The sequence below is a fragment of the Tiliqua scincoides genome, chromosome 3, assembly GCF_035046505.1.
Source record: "Tiliqua scincoides isolate rTilSci1 chromosome 3, rTilSci1.hap2, whole genome shotgun sequence".
Taxonomy (NCBI): domain Eukaryota; kingdom Metazoa; phylum Chordata; class Lepidosauria; order Squamata; family Scincidae; genus Tiliqua; species Tiliqua scincoides.
The window spans coordinates 58,687,310-58,706,566 of NC_089823.1; the positions used below are offsets into that span (position 1 = coordinate 58,687,310).

The window sequence follows — 19,257 nt, forward strand, 5'->3', positions numbered from 1 at the left end:
AGCTAGTCTTAAATCCATTCTTACTAAACCAATATAGTATACATGACTTCACAGAGCACTTGTTATAGTGGAGTGGGAAAGTAAATAAGCAGGCTTTATCAAATTCTTATGAAGTTATAACTGTTTCTCAAACTGTGGATTGCAACCCGATGTGTGGTGGGTCGCAAAACCATGTGCTGGGCTGTGATGCAGTGCTCTTGTAGCTCTGCAATGCCTTATTGGGAGCCCCTGAATGCCTCTTCCGGGTCATGCCAGGCCAGTGACCCACTCCATTGGCTTCTGTGAGACCTGGAATGCTTCTGGTTTGTGGGAGCATCACATGGCAACCCACCACAGAGAACAAGGTGGATCACAGCACTAAAAAGTTTGGGAGCTGCTCAGTCATGAGATGCGTTCATGTAGCATTGTCCTAAGTAAGCCTGGAAAATTATAGTTTCCTATTTACATCTATTAAACTAACTTAAGTGTCTTAAGTTGGATATGTAGAGTAATTTAGGGCTTGTTGAATTAGCCATATGATTAGGCATCCAGCTTCCAAGTAACCTATCCCAAAGCTGTTCTATATCCAGTCCTGGATTCCGCGGCTAATTCAAGGTATCTGACCTCCAATTCATTTAGGTTAAAAAATGTTATACTAGTAGTGGCCCAGCAGATGTCACAGAAATCATATGAAAATTGATTTAAAATACATGCAACACTCAGCACAATTTCAGTATGCACGTTAATTGTTGTAATGGTAAAATATATGGTTCTTGTTTGAGTGGTGGTTTTTCTAAAAAGGACACTCCATTGAGAGTATATTTGAGGGCTATTTACTTAGGTCAGTAAGATGGTCACACTAGGTGAGAACATTGTCTTCAAGCCAGCCCTCAGATCTGCAAGTTCTTAACTCACAAGGATGTGTTTTCAGAATTATGTTCCAAAATATAAGTAAACTGCCTTTATAAGAACATATTGAAGGTTACCTTTTATAAAGATCATTCTAAAACAGGGGTGTCCAAACTTTTTGGCAGGAGGGCCACATCATCTCTCTGACATTGTTTCGAGGGCCGGGGAAATAAGAGAATTACATTTCAAATTTGAATAGGTTTACATAAATGAATATATTAGAGATGGAACTTATATGAATGAATGAAGGTCTTGCAATAACTCAGGGCCTATAAAAGATCTTACACAAAGCAAGGTTAACCTTTCTTTTGTTGCTGCTGCGGCATCACAGATGTGAAATAGCAAGCAGTGGAGGGAGCTCTCATCCCACAGCTTGCGTGAGAGGTAGAACAGTTGCCCTCGTGCTGAGAGCAGTTATGTTGGGCCAGCATGGGCTCCAGCAAATCTCTGGAGGGCCTGAGGTCCATTGGAGACTGGGGCCTCCCTGTGGGCCGAATTGGGAGTCCACGAGGGCCACAAGTGGCCCCCGGGTTGGGGTTTGCGCACCCCTGTTCTAAAAAAATGCTTAGAAGGAGAATGGCATAAACTGGGGCTGGTTCTCTGGTTCACTAACAGAAGGCACAAGATAGCCAAAGTTAAACATATTTGCAAAAGTGTCCTTGAATTTGGTGGAAGAGATAACTGGTTAATTATGGTCAATTAAGGGCAGAGCTCATATATCTACAACTGCTTCAGACTAAGGGCCCAATCCTATCCAACTTTTTAGCACTGGTGCAGCCCCAAGCTAAGGAAATAAATATTCCCATACGTTGAGGATGCCTCTGCCTCCCCACCATAAGATGCAGTACACACCCCGTTGATATGGCTGCACCGGCACTGGAAAATTGGATAGGATTGGGCCTTAAGTTAGGACAAGCTTACAGTGGCATTATTCTTAAATAGCTGATGTCATCTTCTGTTCTTGTTTTTCAGATGCCAAGAAACATGTGTACACTAATGCCAAAAAACAAATGCTTATTTCTCTCACTCCTCCAGTTTTAACTCTTCATTTAAAAAGATTTCAGCAGGTATAATTGTAACTATCTCTGTTAAGTTTGAATATCATGAATTTATTACTTCCTGTTAAATAGCATTTACTAACAGCTTTCAGTATCCAGAAAATATTAGTGAATATAGTTTTATTTGTTGCCAAGGTATGTTGTCATGTGCACCACAAGAGAAATATCTGAGATTTAAAACGAATAATTTGATCTGGTGCTGTAGTTAGTCTTTTCTAACTTTTCAGGATATTTGATTCTGTTCTTCTATGGCTTTCTCATTTGTTCTTTCTCTGGTCCCCTCCCAGGCTGGATATAATCTCCAAAAAGTGAACAAACACATAAAATTTCCAGAAATATTGGATTTGGCTCCCTTCTGCTCAGTTAAGTGTGAGGTGAGCAAACTTAAGTTAAATTCTTCTTCAATAACCAATTTCTCCTGGATATGTTTTTTAGAAAGTGTTTCACACCTCACAGATTTGTACATGTAGAGTCTGTGTATTAGTTTATATACATGCATTGGGGCAGAGACCCAGCTTTTTTGTTCTGTGTAAAGTTCCATGTACACTGATGATGCTATATAAAAATGCAGGCAACAGCTTCTAAAACTAAAAAAATACACCATTTCATGGAAAACTTCTTAACTTCCATTTCATGGAAGTTAACTTCTCAATGTTTTTCCCTCTTGTGACTATAAGAAAGTTTTCTCCTAATTCGGCAATTGTTAAGTTATACGGAACACCTGTTGGTTTCTGGGTTGCACTGGCTCCCAAACTGGCTGACATAGTTGGAGGTTGAAGGTCCCAGTTTTCAAGAAGCTTCTGGAATAGTTCTACTCCACATCAGCTCATCATACAAATTACACTGCTACATCAGACCAAGGTTTTTCTAGTCCAGGACTCTGTTTCAAAAACAGAATCTAATCTGAAAACCTTGAGATTCTCACAGGCAGAGCATGATGGAGAAAACCATACCCTGTTGTTTGCCCTCTAAAATGGCTAGCTAATATGTGCAAACCTTACTTTAGAAGAATTTAGATGATGCGGTTGAATCTTTTGCTTTAAGTATGAGAACAGTCTAACGAAAGTGATAAGGTCTGACATAGGACATTTACTTCATGTTCGGTTTGGTAATCCTATTATTAGTCCAGAGCATTTTAGTTAAAATTAAGTTTGTATGGATCTTGTCTGAAACAGCAAGGTGTAATTTGGAGTGTTCACTTCTTGCTGATGAGAGATGTTGCACTTCAGATTGGCTATAATCTAGCTTTTTTAGCTGAAGGCCTTTACTACCTAGAAGCCATTTTGAACTCCTTGGAAGAATATGGTACGAAATGTGTGAATTCCTTGCTGCCTTTCCTGAAGTGTCCCAGCAAAGGTTTCTTTAGACCAGCAACCTCTCTCAGCTATGGTGCTGTTCAGAGATTCTATGTCCCAGTTCAGTGTTAGACCTGACCCACTTTTTGTGAATTCCTGTACAAATTTCTGCAATTTCCCAAAGTGCCAGTAGTTGTGGGCAGCCTCCCTTAGGCTGAGATAACCTATTCTCAAGCTTATTTATTCCAGTCCACTTATCTTCCAGTATCACTTATTAAAGCCAACCTATGTTCCCCTGGTTACGTGACAAGAGTACATCAGTAGACTTAGAAAACACTAGTCAGGAACCAGCATTAATAGCTTCGGATCTTGGAGTGTCACTTTTCTAACACTGTGACCAGATAATAAAACCCCAAATCTTCAGCAAGGTGTGATAACTATGGCAGGGTGCAGGCACGTTCATGTCATTGTATGTATATAGATTTCACTGTAATTTGACACTATAGCTGTCTTTTCATGGTCCAGTGTACTAACGAGTATTTAAATACACAGCAATTCCCCCAAAACATTGCTAGCTTAGGTGAGATAGAAAATACTGGGTGCAGATATATACACAACTACTTGAAATAGCCTGGGAATGTTGTCTCCACAGAACGTTGCAGAAGGTTGTTCACAAGTACTGTATGCATTATATGGTGTAGTTGAACATAGTGGCACTATGCGGTCAGGGCACTACACTGCCTATGTGAAGACAAGAACTCCTAACAACCAACTTTCTGATCTCATCCTGCATGGAAAAGTTCAGCCAAGTAAGTTGAAACAAGATTCATCTGCTCTAGATTACTAGGGGTAAAAATTAAATTTCTGTAACATACAAAATATTTGTTCCCCTTTGACAGCTTCACAACCTGAATCACCTAGCGGTCATTGGTTTCACATTAGTGATACCCATGTGCAAGCAGTGCCTGTATCCAGAGTGCTAAATTCACAAGCATATCTCCTGTTCTATGAACGACTGCTATAAATGCCATAGGCAGTCTTCCACTACAGCTGCCTGATGAAAATAAGGAAAGCCAAATAATCATGTTCAGTTGGTTAAATATCCTATCCTCATCTGATCTGCATAATCTTATCTGTATTTGAGCACATCCTTGGTGCTTTTAGAATAAAAATATAGCTTTAAAATGATTTCAGTGCTGTGTCAGCATTTTATTTTGAGCTGGGAAAGTAGATGTGGTAGTTAAAACTTTGCCATATTGTTGTGGCAAAGTGGAGCAGTCTGTAGCAAAGGAACATGCTTAGTCAGTTGACTCATCTTGACATTTTGGTAAGAATCAAGGTTACAGAACTTGTTTTCCTAAAGATTTAGAATAATTAACTCGTATAAGCCTTGCTTTTAAACATGAATGTAAGATTAAGAAGGTAAAAAGTATATTACAAACCTCATGTGTGGTTAAATTATGAATTTGAAGTACAGTAGTACCCCCTGTATCTGTGGTTTCACTTAACCTCAGTTCTCAAATTCCTCCCCCCCCCCCCCATGCTCATGATTAAATGGAAGCTTTCCGGAAAGGGAAGCAGATGGAGAATGCTAGACTCATAGTTTCTAGAGGAGGCAACTGTGAGAATACTAACAGGAAGCAGACAGCAAGAACACCAGACTCCACTTCCTGTTAGCATTCTCACTGTTGCCTCATACAGCAACTATGAGTCTAGTGTTCTATTTCCTTTTTCAAAAGCTGTCTTTTAGCAAAGTATTTGCAAATGAAATGCTGCCTGCTTCCTATTAGCACAGTAAGTAGGATTTGTTACTAACTGTGGTTGCAGGTATCTGTGGTAGCAGCAGGGATGTATTCCCCCTCAGATACAGGGGGACACCTGTAGTCAGACAAGAATTTTGCTTCAAAGCTAGGAGGACGTCTTGCAAAAGCTTACTCTTCAAGTTCAGAGGAGTGAAGTGACTATGGATGTGTGTCAGTCTTGTAGCTTAAGTTATGATGGAAAAGAGTGAGTTAAGATTTTCATCTTTATCAGAGTATGTATTCTCCAAGCACTATATCCCATGTCCTTAAAGGATTTTTTTTAAACTAAAAAGGATGACTACTCCTGTGCACCTGTACAGTATGGCATGTAGATATGGAAGCTCCCTGAAACTGATTTTCAAGCTTTCATCTCATGGCACACCATCAGATTTTTTATGGCACTGGAGCATTCCCAGCAGCTCTGTAGTGAATCTGACAGGGCCATTACCATACTTTGAAACAGACCTCTGAAACCTGCAAAGTTTCAAACCCACGGAATCATTCTCTGGCTTTAAAGAATTCTATACATCACAGAACACATGGAAAGATAATTACTGAAACCGCTTTTATTGAAATGGTACAAGTATCTAGTAGAGATCAGTCTCATAATTTAAGGTAAGCAACACACATTAAATCGATTTCTTGAGGGGACTGTGTTATCTTCTAAACTCTTTAGTCATTTTGGTCATCATCCAAGTCTTTCTTCCCTGTTGGAGGTTTTGGGCCACCAGCTGGTTTTGCCATGATGATCTGCAAGAAAAATAGTTTGACATCAGCCTATATTTATGTAGCAGTTCATGAACTGAGGTTCATCTGAACTGGATGTTAGCCATGCAACAAGAATAGTATATGAATGTTACACGCAAAGTAATGAATGCTTTGTTCACCTAGTTACCACATCTACGTCACAGTATACCGTAGCAGTGGTTTTAATGATAAAAGGTTCAAGCAGCTTATTAGTTTTAGAAACTAACAGCATAACAATCAGTGCTCTGCTGAGCCTATACTTTTTAAAACAGACTGTTTCCTTGTGCATAGCTTCCTGTAAGTTAGTGTTCCTTTTAACAAAAAAGTGCATTTTAGTTTTTTATAGTCTTCTGTAAGAAAATAGCTCTGTGCGTGATCAACCAATAATTGCCAATATCAAGAACCTAATTACAAGGTGTGCTTATATTATAAAGTACATCATGTACATTTACAGATTCTTTAAAACTCTGTGTTAGGAACATTAAACAGCATCTCAATATGCCAAATCCTTAATCTCAAGCAGGTTATTAGGTTGTGCTGTTGCCTACTCACATCACCTTCAGGCAGAGTATAAAAGTATTCATGCAAGTGTCTGCTCTTGTCAACCTGAACCATGACACCAAATCTTACTGAATGCTACTGTTCAGGACCATCTTTCCAGTCATCCTTGTCCCAGTGTCCAGGTACTTTAGGGGATTTTGGACCACCTGCTGCTTTTGCCATAATAATCTATAGAAATTTCACATCAAATACAGGATTTCCACTAGGTTTCATTAACAGTCACTGCACACCAACATAAGCATTTAAGTAAACACAATACTAAGACAACCTACCATCTTCTGAAAAGAAAGTAAGCTGCTACCTGTAGTTCATAGCAACACTCTATATGATAAAGCAGGGTTTTTCAAACTGAGAGTTGCAACTCTGTGTCTGAGTTGGCTCCAAATTGGAGCCCTCTGGACAAAACTGGATGCTGCACCAGGCCTTAGAACACCTCCAGAAATAACCGGCAAGTCACTTCTGGGTTCATTAAAGTGACTTCTGGTTTGATCCAGAGGCCTGGTGCCGAAGGAGGTGGGTTCACAGTGGTTCTGCTGCAGAACAGGTAGGTTGCAGCAGGGGGAAGTTTGAGAAGCACTGTGATAAGACAACCACGGAAAGTAAAACCTTAAGAAATAGCCGATCTGACCGGTGTTGTACATGCCTTAGTAGTACATCTCATTGCAATAATTCCAGTACCTTCTATACGGTTTCTCTTAGAGAGTGCTAAGAAGGTTGAGCTGGTACAAAATGCTATCGCATGCAACTGTCATGTCATAGCGTCTTCAATGATATATGGGGGTTAACTATTAAAAGCCCTTAATAGCCTGGGACCAGGTTCTTTAAGCGACAATCTCTTCCTGAATTTGCTCAGTTAATTCAACTACAAATGCCTGCGCTCCATGTTCACCCTCCTTCCCATATCCACTTTGGGAGAGCAAGGGACAACAGGCAACTGGGTCTTCTTGACTTGGTCTCCGGTTTATAGAACTCCCTCCCCTGTAAGGCATGGTTAGTCACCCTCACTGCTGGGTATTCAGTTTCCTGGTTAAAATTATTTTACTGAGACAGTTAACTTTGTGCCCCTGGGTTGGATTGGTTATTACTGTGCTAAGTTTATTTGTTTTCAGATGAGTTATATATTTTTCTTTAATGCATTATCTACCTTGAGGGTCCCTTTATCAAACTCTTTGATACATTTTTCAAAGCAGACATTCCTGTTACAAAAGCTTACCAAGAGTCAGCACAGTCTACTGATCTGATATGAAAACGGAAGTACTAAAAGCCCAATGTGCCAACTTACCTGATCAACTCTTAATACTGTTATTGCAGCATTTGTGGCCAGCTTGATGCCCCAGTACTTCCCAAGGTATGTGTCTAGTACACCAGCTTCCAACATATCTTTCACAGCTGCAGCTTCAGCCTGCCAAACGAATTAACAAAAAAAACCTTCAGAGCTGGAGAGATTTACATTCCTCACTTTTTCCATCTTGGTATCAAACTATTTTACTTCAACACCTATTAATACTCAAGTTGGAAGTGCCTTTCGTACTTTCCAATATTGGTTTTTCACTGGCATTATTAAACCAACACTAAGATTTAAACATACATATTTTATATACGAGACTGTTAGTGAGTGGCTAAGAGATTGACTTCAACTCGGGACTTGCCTAGTTTGGATCTTGCATCTGCCATTGACAGCATCATGGTAAACACTCTGCACACTCAGAAAACACTATACAGGTTATATTAATTATCCACAGATAATTATCCACAGATTTTTCACCCATAGTTTTATCTCAATGCAATGAGAAGGGTTTTTTTAAATTAAAGGAAAAAAATCATTTAACAATAGCATTGTTAATGTGAGAGAGGGCAGCCTGCTGACAATCCATCAATCATTCTCTCTCCAGGTATTTGAACAGCTTCACTCCAGGGCAAGTGACCCCCTCCCTTCCCCCTGAGCACTTTTAAGAAAGAATCACTCTGCATTCTTAAGTGACCCCCTCCCTTCCCCCTGAGCACTTTTAAGAAAGAATCACTCTGCATTCTTTCCCAGTGCTGTGCTCTGGGTGAAGGGAGGGGTCACTGGCTTGGACTGAAGCCTTTCTAAGCACTTGGAGAGAAACTGATTGATGGATTGTATGCCTAATGACTCTCTTACATCACAAAGGCAAGTAAGGATGTTTTTAAATAGTCTAGCAAAGGGGCATTTTTTAAAATGCATTTGCTTTAATGCAATTTTTGCCATCCACAGGAACCTTCGCAAATAACAAGACTCAACTTGTATAAAAGTTAAGTATTTTAAAAAGCAGACTTTTTGGAATTTTGCAGGTTTTTTTCTATTGACATACAGTACTTGGCACACATACTAAACTGATGTCAGAAGTGATCACTGGTGTTGCGTGAAAAATCAAAGCTTGGGTCAAGTTACAGGGATGTGTAATTCTGCACAATTATTCAGTGGTCTGGTGATCTCAAATTACTACTACGGAAAACTCAAATGTATGACAGAATCTGTGTTAAAGTTAACACATCAAGTTCCATTTATTAGGGGAAAGTTAACACATCAAGTCTCATTCATTTCAATAAATTAAGCATGTGCTCAGAAGCTCCGCTCATTAAGATAAAAGAATTACTATGTTTAAGCTTTGGCTAAATCATGGCCCCTCACATTTTCTTTAACTTGAGAAGCAAAATCCATTTCCATCAGCAGTCTATTAGCTTTTGACAATGTACTTCTAATATCTAAAGTGGCAAAGAACTGTGTTCTTAAAGACCTTGGAAAGCACAGTACCACAGCACACTATCACCATGGGAACATGTTCTACTAGACATCATACAAGGTCAACTTCTTACCTCAATATCAAACCCAACATTTTTGTTGCCTTCTTGATGAACTGCATGGAGCTTGGAAACAAGTTCATTAGCCTTAACTCCAGAATTTTCTGCCAGAGCTCGGGGAATAGCTTCGAATGCCTCAGCAAATTTCTTGATAGCATACTGATCAAGACCTGGGCAAGTCTAAAGAATCATTTGAGAAACAAGTTATATAGGCTGTGGAAAGCTAAACTGAATATAGAAAAAGTAAGTTTGAAGCTTACCTCTCCATATGATGTAATCTGTTTACTCAACTCTGTCTCTGTTGCACCACCACCAGGAACAAGACGCTTATCCTGCCAAAGAGAAACCATTATTTGAAAGACTTCAATAGTTTAACAACATTAAAGTGCAAAAAGACATTTAATCAAAATCACTCCTTGGTATCTTTGCTTATTTCTTTACTCACTCGAGTGAGTACTTTGAAAGTGTTGACACCATCATCAACTGCTCTTTCTACATCATCCATGAGATTATCTGTAGACCCACGAACTACAATAGTCGAAATAGCACCATCTTCCTTTTCTGTTAAGAAATAAAATATTTCATGCATCTGAAACTTGGATAGAATGCATATATTTAGTGTAAAAAGATCTAGTATATTAAAGTGGTTAAACTTGCCATGTTTAAACACAACTACTTGTGTTTCGCCAACTTCTGACAGATAAACATTGGCACAGTGACCCATTTCTTCTAGATTGGGTGGTGTCTGGAAAAAAAAATGAGAAGGTGTATGCTTATATCAAGAACATTTCAATTAAGAGAACCTTTGTGATTTTCTTTACATACCAGTCTGGGGAGGGCTGTAGCACCAACTGTTTTGCATAGCCTCCTGAGATCCCATTTAGAGTTTAGCCTAAAAAAAAAAAAATACAATTTTCAGGGAAAAAATATCCTTAATAAGCTAGGTTTTCATCTTATTACAATGGAATAAATTTTCAGGAGCATTCAAATTTTCAGGAGCATTTCAGGATTAGTCAATTTATTTAAGTTACCAGCATACTTGACCCAATTCTGAGGCTCCTCTGCCAGCAAGTGCACCTAAAAAGTAAATCCTAACCCCCTTGCTCCAACAGTGGGAAGATGCTCAAGAACAGGTTATTGTAGGACAGTATACTCCAACTATTAGTCTTATACAATTTCATTTTATTCAACTGATATGCTTACAAAACAAGAGTGCAATCTTGACAAGATGACACAATATCTCTTTGAAATTATTCCAAGTATGTATTTATGTTTAAGGACATTAATAGTGCCTTTCCAGGCTTAAATTCCCCTACAGTCCAAGCTGGAAAAATTTTTTGGGTTGTAATGTTTGTTTCATGTTGAAGGAAAGCATAAGTATCCTTGTGGATTTGATTTCTGAAGCATGCAGAGATAATGTTCAGCAGCATTACTGGCTTTGCCCACAACTTTTTCAGTTTTATCTTCTTATAAATTTCACCTGCAGCTGCCATTTTAATGCACTGCCTATTGTATTTTATTGCTTGGAAAGAAATGTAAATCCTCTAAATAAAAATAAATTAAAACTGTGCTCACTGTCTGACACATGCAAGTCATCATCACTTGATGTGATCTATGTATCACTCGTGTTATCTATGAGCACATTATTTCACACTTAAAGTAGACATAAAAAAGTTTCATTTCAGTTAGACAGACCAGAAAATTTAAACGATCTACATCTTTGTAAGACTTACCTGACCACCATAAGATTGTATTTGTTAGCATAATGAAGGGCCATGTCTGCCACTTTTCCACCTGATACAACAACATTTGCACCAGCATCAGCAATTGCTTTGACTTGCAACTCCATTAAGTTCTCTTCACCTTTGCTAAAATTCATCAGTTCTTCAGCATTCTTGAGTAGTACAGTACCCTACAAGAATATAACATTTCCCCCTCAACTTACAAATACCAAGTAATGCAAGACAATCAACAGAACATGTGCACTCAGGATGTCTGCTACCTATCCAGCAATTCTGTTAAAATTTAATCACAGATTAGGCACTCAAAAGTGAATAGATCAGAAATTGTGGCTTCATTACCACAAATCATGAATATGTTCTTTTTCCCTAGGTACTCTTATCAGAGCATCACAACTGATCAAATGCCAAACATATTTATCTTTTCATGTTAGCTGAACACTAATAGACATACAAGAATCCAAGTATTTTCAGGACTATGTTGTTATAGTTCAGCTGGTTTGTAAAGGACTCACATCTATGTTGGAAAGTCATTCAGTTAGCAGTCTGAAGAATGGCAGAATTCTAATAAATACCTCTAATAAAATCAAAACAAATCTGTAAAAGTGCAATTTCACATACAGCATTATGTGGACAACCACTAGCACAGAGATAATAAATTCTTAGCATTCTGCTGTTTGCTTGGGGGGGGGGGGATGTGAGGGAAGGGAGCAGACTCTGGCTTTTGGCAACAAGAGAACCTGCCTTTCCAAAGGTCTCTGTAACAGAGAACGTAAGAATGAAGAGCACATGCAAGAAATATAGGCATGTAGTCACTAGAAAGATTTATAGTGACTAGCACTAATCAAATCAGGGAACTCACAGTCATTTCTACAACTACAATGGCACTTTTTGCCATCATCCCAATTGTGGACTGTGGGATAACTGCTGTCTCCTGCCTAGTTTACATTGAGATTTTACCATGCAATTCCAACATAAGTTGGGTTAAACAAACACAGTTCATCACGTAATCTCCTACATGGGAACGTTGTACTGGGAGAAAAATAATTTTTAATATGTGTATCCCACCTTTCCAATGCCAAAGCAAATGCCCAAGTGTCTTACACAATCCACACTAAAATGTACAATATGTTAAAACAATGAATAAAGTCATTAATAAAAACATGACTGGGAGGATTAATAAAAACATGGTTGGGAGGAGCAACTATTTGGACCAAAGAATTATTACAGAAGCGCAGGCATCATCCCATCACCAAACACCAGATGAAACAAAATGTTTTGAACCCTCAACAAAAAGTAATGAGGAAGAGATGATACAGCATATTAGTAACCAATTATTAAAACACTTCTAGAACACAGCCATAACATACCTTGGTTTCTGTTATCATACCATCTAAAGGACAGGAATACACAGCTATTTTAGCATCTTTGACAGAAGTAACATCACCTTCAGTTTCTTTTTAAAAACCATGCCGTGCAATACAGTAGATGCACAAATGCCAGAACCCTGAAGAGAATGCAAGTGAGAGAATTAACATGACTTTCTAGCAAATAAATGAATCATTTTAAAATAATTTGCTCTTGTGTTGCTACAACTATGTTTACTTTGAACACTACATGCATATTCATTAAAAGCACTTCATTAAGTCAAATTTGTTAAGGACTAGTTTTCATTTTCTTTATGTCTCTTCTTGCACACACTAAGAATTACATTGTCCAAATTCAAACCTATCTTTCAGACTCAATTCATGCAGAAAGGGAAATGGACCCTTTATAACTGCAGAATTCGCTGCTTAAGAACATTCCAATAGTCATTGAACTGTAGTACTCCAGTTTTGATTTTTTATTATTATTTATATACCACTGTTCAACAGTTCACAAAGCCATTTACACAAGAAATAGAATGAGAAAATGGTTCCTTGTCCCAAAGGGACTCACAATCTAACACACACCACAAGAAAAATAAAATCACAACTTACTAAGATCTTGCAGACTCTGATGTTGTCAACGTTGAAGTGGCCCGACTCAGGAAAAATAGAAACTATGTGAGAAGTTAAAAAGCCATGTTTATGAAACCTGTTATGAAGCAAAACCTTCCGACTTTTATTTTTAGTTAATTATTTCCTGATGTAACTAGGCTTAAATACACGTAACTGAAACAACCATATTTCCATCTATCCCTATCTAAATTGTCCTACCCCCATTATTTCCCTGCAGTCAAAATCTAGACTGGAAGCTACTCAGGGTAAGGACCTAACTGTTCACTCCATGTAAAGTACTGTGTAAACTGCATGGTGCTATATTAAGTAATAATACATTTGACTCATTTAATACATAGAAAGGGGGCTAGTGACATATTATACTTCATATTATGAGTAAAGTGAGTTTTTGTTCCTGTTATAATCAATAACTGTTATAACTGTTGCCATTCTACCTAGTAGTGAAGGAACAGAAATATTCAACAGTAAAAGAAACAATTAACATAGGAAAAAAGTTATCCATGGAATGCCCTTAGCCTTGATTACCAAAGCCAAGTCTGGGCCACATGAAGAGCTACCAAGAAGTGTGCCTAAACAAACTTGCACTAAATTTAAATAAGACAATACTAACACACTTACTTACCACATGCCTGAGCAATAAGATTAGTAAGGAAAACTTCATTGCCACACTGTTTACTCATTACTGAAGTATGTAGCAAAGATGACACTTCATCAACATCCCGAAGGTTTTTTGCAGAGCAGCACACTAGATCAGGCAGAACCTCAAGGGCTTTCTTGCAAGCTTTCTCATAGCCTTCAATCACCTGCAGTGACACACACAACTTTAGATTGAAAAGCAGTAAACCCACTTTGAAGGTAAAAAAAAATGACCTTCCCCCAAAAGTTTGCATTATGCAAGGTATTCTCTGCATGAAGGCACACTGAATGGTAATGCATGAAATCAACATACATTACCATTCAAGTACAATTATTTTTTCATGTTAGAATGTTTTTTTAAAATCTAAGCACTGAGGAAGATACTCAAGCACAAAGGATCCTGAAATGATAGTTCTCAGTACTGAAAAGATCAAAAACAACTTACTTCAGAGACAGAAAGTCCCATTCTTAGAAGTTCCTCTGCATGTTCCAGGAGGGCTCCAGCAAAAACAAGCACAAAATTTGTTCCATCTCCAACCTCCTGCTCTTGCATGTGAGAAGCCATTACAAGCATTTTTGCAGCAGGATGCTGAACCTAGTCAAGATTTTCCATAAAAGGCAAATTTATTTGGTTGATTTCTATTCTACCTTTCAAAGAGATCTTTCTTATTTCTTGATTGATCAGAAGGTAGAAATCAAACAATCTCCAAGGCAGCTAACACAGAAAAATACAACAGATTCGCATGGGACATGCTTTCAGCTGCACCAATATACAAAATTGCTTCAGGATAGTACATTTCCCCCTCCAACAGTTTCATTATGTAGTTCTAGTGTTGAGTATTTTATATTTTGAGAGTATCTGTGAATACGTATTACATTATACTATTACAAAATATTTAGCTCATTCATGAGCAATTTAGGTGCAACACGACAACATTAGTCACTGTACACATTTGTGCAAGACAAACTTTGTGATAGCCATTTAAATTGCCTGATTAACCAGCAGTTGCTGAAATTGCTCCCCTTTCTTACCAGCTTTAAAAATAGAATAGCGAATCACCTTACTTCAAACCTCTTCCAACACTATGCTGTTCTACATACACCTGTTCTCCCATCAGCCTTCAGAATGTATAACTCCAATTCAATGATTCTCTCACAAAAAAACAAATCAAAACATCCTAACTTCTGCAAAGTGCTGGTCCATCACTGAAAGCTCCTTCAAGGAGCAGAAGGACCTTCTCACAATAAAATAATGCTCTGCAGAAGGTTAGTATACAACTCAACAATCTTTCACAAGAAAAGTTTGCTTCAATGGACTGCATACTGACAAAGTTCCTAAAATAATATTTCCCATATATAAATTTGCATATTTTGAAAAAAAAATTCTGAATGAAACAAGAATTTACCTCCAACTCTCTTATGATGGTAGCAGCATCATTTGTAACAAAAAGCTTTTCCAAGTGATTGATAACCATTTTGTTCATTCCTAAATAAGCAAACACACCATCAGTATTATTATATGCAGTAATCACAATTTAAGAGTTTGATTATCAATCCATTAGATGTAGGCCAGTGTTTCTCTACCAGTGGTACGGGTACCACCAGTGGTACCTGAGGTGGTGTTCAGGGGTACACAGGACCCCTGAACACCTGCCACTCGGCAGCGAGACCAGAAACACAACACAACAAACAGCGGTAGGAGGCTCCAAATTATGCTCTTCTGTGCTCAAAAAGGCCCTCCCATTCACCCTGAGCCTCTTATGATGTTTGCTGCGTTGCATCCAGCCTCCCAAACCATAAGTAACTGGCAATTATGTCATTACCAATTACTTTTGGTGATACTGTGAATAGTGCACCATGTGAAGTGGTATGGCAGAAGACAAATGTTAAGAAACACTGGTGTAGGTCATTAAGAAGATATATGCAATGATAATTTGCACCTGCAAAATGTGAATTAGTTTCAGGACTAAAGCTTTACATGTTTCCATTCTCCAATTTCAAATACAGGTGTGTGTCCCTTAGTGATGTTCTGGCTAATGCCAGGATCACATATCCAACAACCAAATGTGGTCATCGGGGGTGCACGCCCCCACCCTCTGAATGCAAGAGGAACTCGGCTCCCCTCATCTCTGGAGGGTTGTCTGAGCCCCCAGAGGCAGCACATGTCCACACACTGCCACATGTCCACATACTGCCTCTGCAAGACTGAGAGAAATTGGGTCTCTTGCGCGATTTCCAAGTTCCTCCGTGAAACCGGAAGTCACGTGAGATGTGATTTCCCTCAGTCTGAGCCTTGCCAAGGCAGCGCTCGGACATGTGCTGCCTCCGGAAGGCTCAGACAACCTTCCAGAGGGGAGGGCAGGGCAGCGGAGCATCCTCTTCCCTGCAGAGGGTTCGCATTGTGTCAAGCGCCGCTTCACGACAGGGATTGTGGTCCCGATCCCTGTCATTAAATGGCACACGACTATACATCATCATGACATGTAGAAAATTTCATTATACTGTACACCATGACACAATAAAGCAATAAGCCATTATGAGAGATTTTTTTTTTTAGTAAAAACTACATAGTTACACGGAACTCATCTATGGGGTAGAAGGGCAGTTACAAGTTTGTGCACATGTGAGAAATTTCCAGAAATATAAGAACTCACCATTTGGACCATAAGCTGTGCGCGTTGTTTGGGCCAGCTCTTTGCATGCCTGAATGTTTCGAAACACAGCTTCTTCCAATCCTGAATAGTGCTACACACAAAATCAATGCTATTTTATGTAAAGTCTGAGTATTAAAATTTTTCCAACTTTCTCAAACTATACTCATATTAACCTTGTCCAACATTTTAAAAAATAATCCTTACAAGTATTAATTTAGATATGAAAAACACTCTTACCAAGGTTGATAGAAACATTTTTTCAAAAAGAGGATTATTTTTTAACTGAACATTTTTCAGTGTCAATAAAACAAAAATTCTCATTCAGACCAAACTATATGAGAAGCACTCTTTTCAATATTAGATGCATTTTCCTCAATCTGCCTATTTCCTGAACTGTCAGCATTTGAATTTCTGCATCATTTTAGTTTGGGGACTATGTGAGTGCAAAGTGCCATATGGCACATGAAAGAAAGACGTGGTTACACGGTGAACAACTGATGGTATTATGTTGAGCAAATAGGTTACAGGCTACAGGACTATCCTGAACTAGAGCCATTTTGTGCACATTGCCTGGGTATTTTCTGCAATAGCTCTACAACCAAACAAATCAGAACTCCTTTTTTTAAACTGCTGATGATTTCGAGATCCTGTGTTAAATGCCAAACCCTAGGTATGGAAAAATATACCAGTCCTTAAGAAAAGGCATTAAAGTTGCTTCGGCGACTACACTGGCTGCCGGTTCTGTTCCGGGCCCAATTCAAGGTGCTAGTTTTGACTTTTAAAGCCCTTTAAGGCTCGGGCCCGGGGTGTTTGAGGGACCGCCTCCTTCCTTATAATCCTGCCTGTACTCTTAGATCATCTGGGGGGGCCCTTTTGACTGTGCCGCCACCAAGAGAGGTGAGAGGGGCAGCAGCCAGGAAGAGGGCCTTCTCGGTGGTGGCCCCCAGACTCTGGAATACCCTCCCCTTAGAATTGAGAACTGCTCCCTCTTTGTTAATATTTCAGCATGGACTGAAGACCTTTTTATTTCAAAAAGCTTTTAATTGCTGACAGGCTGGCTGGCTTTCTTTCTCTTTTTTCTCTTTTATATTAGAATTCACGGGGCTTGTTTTAGTTTTTTAATTACGTGCAACTGTTTTAATTACTGTTTTTACGTAATTGCTATTTTTGTATTTTTAATTGTTGTAAGCCGCCTTGTGTGCCCATGGGGCAAAAAGGCGGGATATAAATTAATAAAATAATAATAATTAACACATACAGTGAAGTTGGTTGTCCATTCCTCCCGTGGACACTGCTAACTTACCCACAATTGAACACTAGGTTTAAGATGCAAAACACCCGGATCCCCATCCACATGATAAATACAAAAATCAGATAGCAGAGAACATGGGATCTCTGCAAGTAGATCACATGTGAGTAGAGAACATGTGACCTCATGAGAGTAGCTCTCTCATGTCCACTGTCCCTACCCCATCACATGCCTTGTTAACAGAGCATGGAGGTGACTTGGTAAGGAAACTTGCATGCTTCAGCAGAGTACTCTGCAGCACTGTTTGCAATCATGGGGGCATCGAACATGTCCGTGTCTTAGTGTTTTTAAAAAAGAAGCACACGGGTGTGTCAAATATGGTCGGATGCAGCCCCCAGAAACAGTTTCTCTGCCCCCCCCCCGTTATAACTGGGCTCTCCCAGCTTGATAACTGGGCTCTGTCATATCTTGAAATCAAGATGTGCACATTTTCTCTTCTGTTGTTTGCAGCTAATGAGTTTCTGTATGAGAACGAAGTGCTTAATTAAGAACATAAGAACAACCCCACTGGATCAGGCCATAGGCCCATCTGGTCCAGCTTTCTGTATCTCACAGCGGCCCACCAAATGCCCCAGGAAGCACACCAGATAACAAGAGACCTGCATCCTGGTGCCCTCCCTTGCATCTGACATAGCCCATGTCTAAAATCAGGTTGTACATACCCATCATGGCTTGTAAGCTGTAAATGGCCTTTTCCTCCAGAAATTTGTCCAACCCCCTTTTAAAGGCATCCAGGCCAGACGCCATCACCACATCCTGTGGCAAGGAGTTCCACAGACCAACTCTGGTCACCGTCTGCTTAATGATGTCACTTCCTACTTGAGGACACTCTGTGCCTGATGGTGTCACTCCCCACTTGAAGATGTCACTTTCTGCCTGATGATGTCACTTTCTGCCTGATGATGTCACTCCCTACTTGAAGATGTCACTTTCTCCCTGATTATGTCACTCCCTACTTGATGATGTCACTCCGTGCCTGATGGTGTCACTTCCTGCCCTCAGCAGGTGCCATGAATGCCATTCCCCTGCCTGCTGTATGAGAGAAGTTTGACAGCCCTCCTGCACAGACAGAAGCCTTGACTTCCTCATTGGGGGGGAGGCTGCAGGGGATTGTTCCAGCAAGGGAAGAATTAAGTTCCACCGCCAACCCACGTGGCTCCCCTAAGTCGCTGGTTTTGCTTCCCAAGAACGCACCGCCCGTCCGGCGTGGCGCGTGCCTGTGACGTCAGCAGGCGCGAGAGATCGGTCGTTCCGACCACCTTCCCAGTTGGCTCGAGGGTCGCGCCCCTCTCCGTTGCTAGGCAACGGACGTGATGAGGGAGAACGGCGGCGTCACGCCGGGGCGTTTCCCTGACGGGGGGGGAGAAACGCAACAAGCCCCTTTTTGAAAGCGGGAGGAAAACACCGTTAGTCCCTCCAAGACAGGCGCGTGCCGACCCCACCCATCCACTGCCGAGGGCCCGTTTCCACGGGGCGCGGAAGCCCGGCCGCCCGAGAAGCGCGTGGAGAACGGCTGGGCTGAGGCTCCGCTTCTGGAACGTTCGGCGGCTCTTCCTCGCCGCCACCTCCCCCCCCCCCGCTCACCTTCGCTCCCTCCTTCAGCATCTGGGCAAAGCCCGGGGCCTTGGGCACGTGCAGCGCCATCTTCCCTGTGCCTGGACCGTGCTGAGCGAAGGCCGCGCGCCACAGGACTCCGACTGCACAGCGCCCGAAGACCCGCCTCTGCCTCCCCACGCAGGCGCAGG

General features: G+C 40.2%; 2 protein-coding genes across 3 annotated transcripts in view; one reads left to right on the forward strand and one right to left on the reverse strand.

The window, feature by feature from the left end:
* Positions 1-4,429, forward strand: part of USP16 (ubiquitin specific peptidase 16) — a 25,501-nt gene extending 21,072 nt beyond the window's left edge. For both annotated transcript variants that reach the window (XM_066620071.1, XM_066620072.1), the window contains exons 15-18: positions 1,861-1,955; positions 2,234-2,320; positions 3,894-4,050; positions 4,141-4,429. In XM_066620071.1, the coding sequence (XP_066476168.1) occupies positions 1,861-1,955; positions 2,234-2,320; positions 3,894-4,050; positions 4,141-4,265 (464 nt within the window). In that variant the 3' untranslated portion in view covers positions 4,266-4,429. The remainder of the gene's footprint in view (positions 1-1,860; positions 1,956-2,233; positions 2,321-3,893; positions 4,051-4,140) is intronic.
* Positions 4,430-5,591: 1,162 nt separating this feature from the next.
* On the reverse strand, positions 5,592-19,250 carry CCT8 (chaperonin containing TCP1 subunit 8). The gene is given in 16 exon segments (XM_066620639.1): positions 5,592-5,793; positions 7,634-7,753; positions 9,190-9,354; positions 9,435-9,506; positions 9,620-9,735; positions 9,832-9,919; positions 10,000-10,066; positions 10,908-11,086; positions 12,284-12,375; positions 12,378-12,420; positions 12,893-12,954; positions 13,536-13,716; positions 13,995-14,144; positions 14,956-15,035; positions 16,204-16,294; positions 19,097-19,250. Coding segments are annotated over 16 exon segments (1,644 nt in total). The 5' UTR covers positions 19,157-19,250; the 3' UTR covers positions 5,592-5,715.
* Between the last annotated feature and the right edge of the window lie 7 nt (positions 19,251-19,257).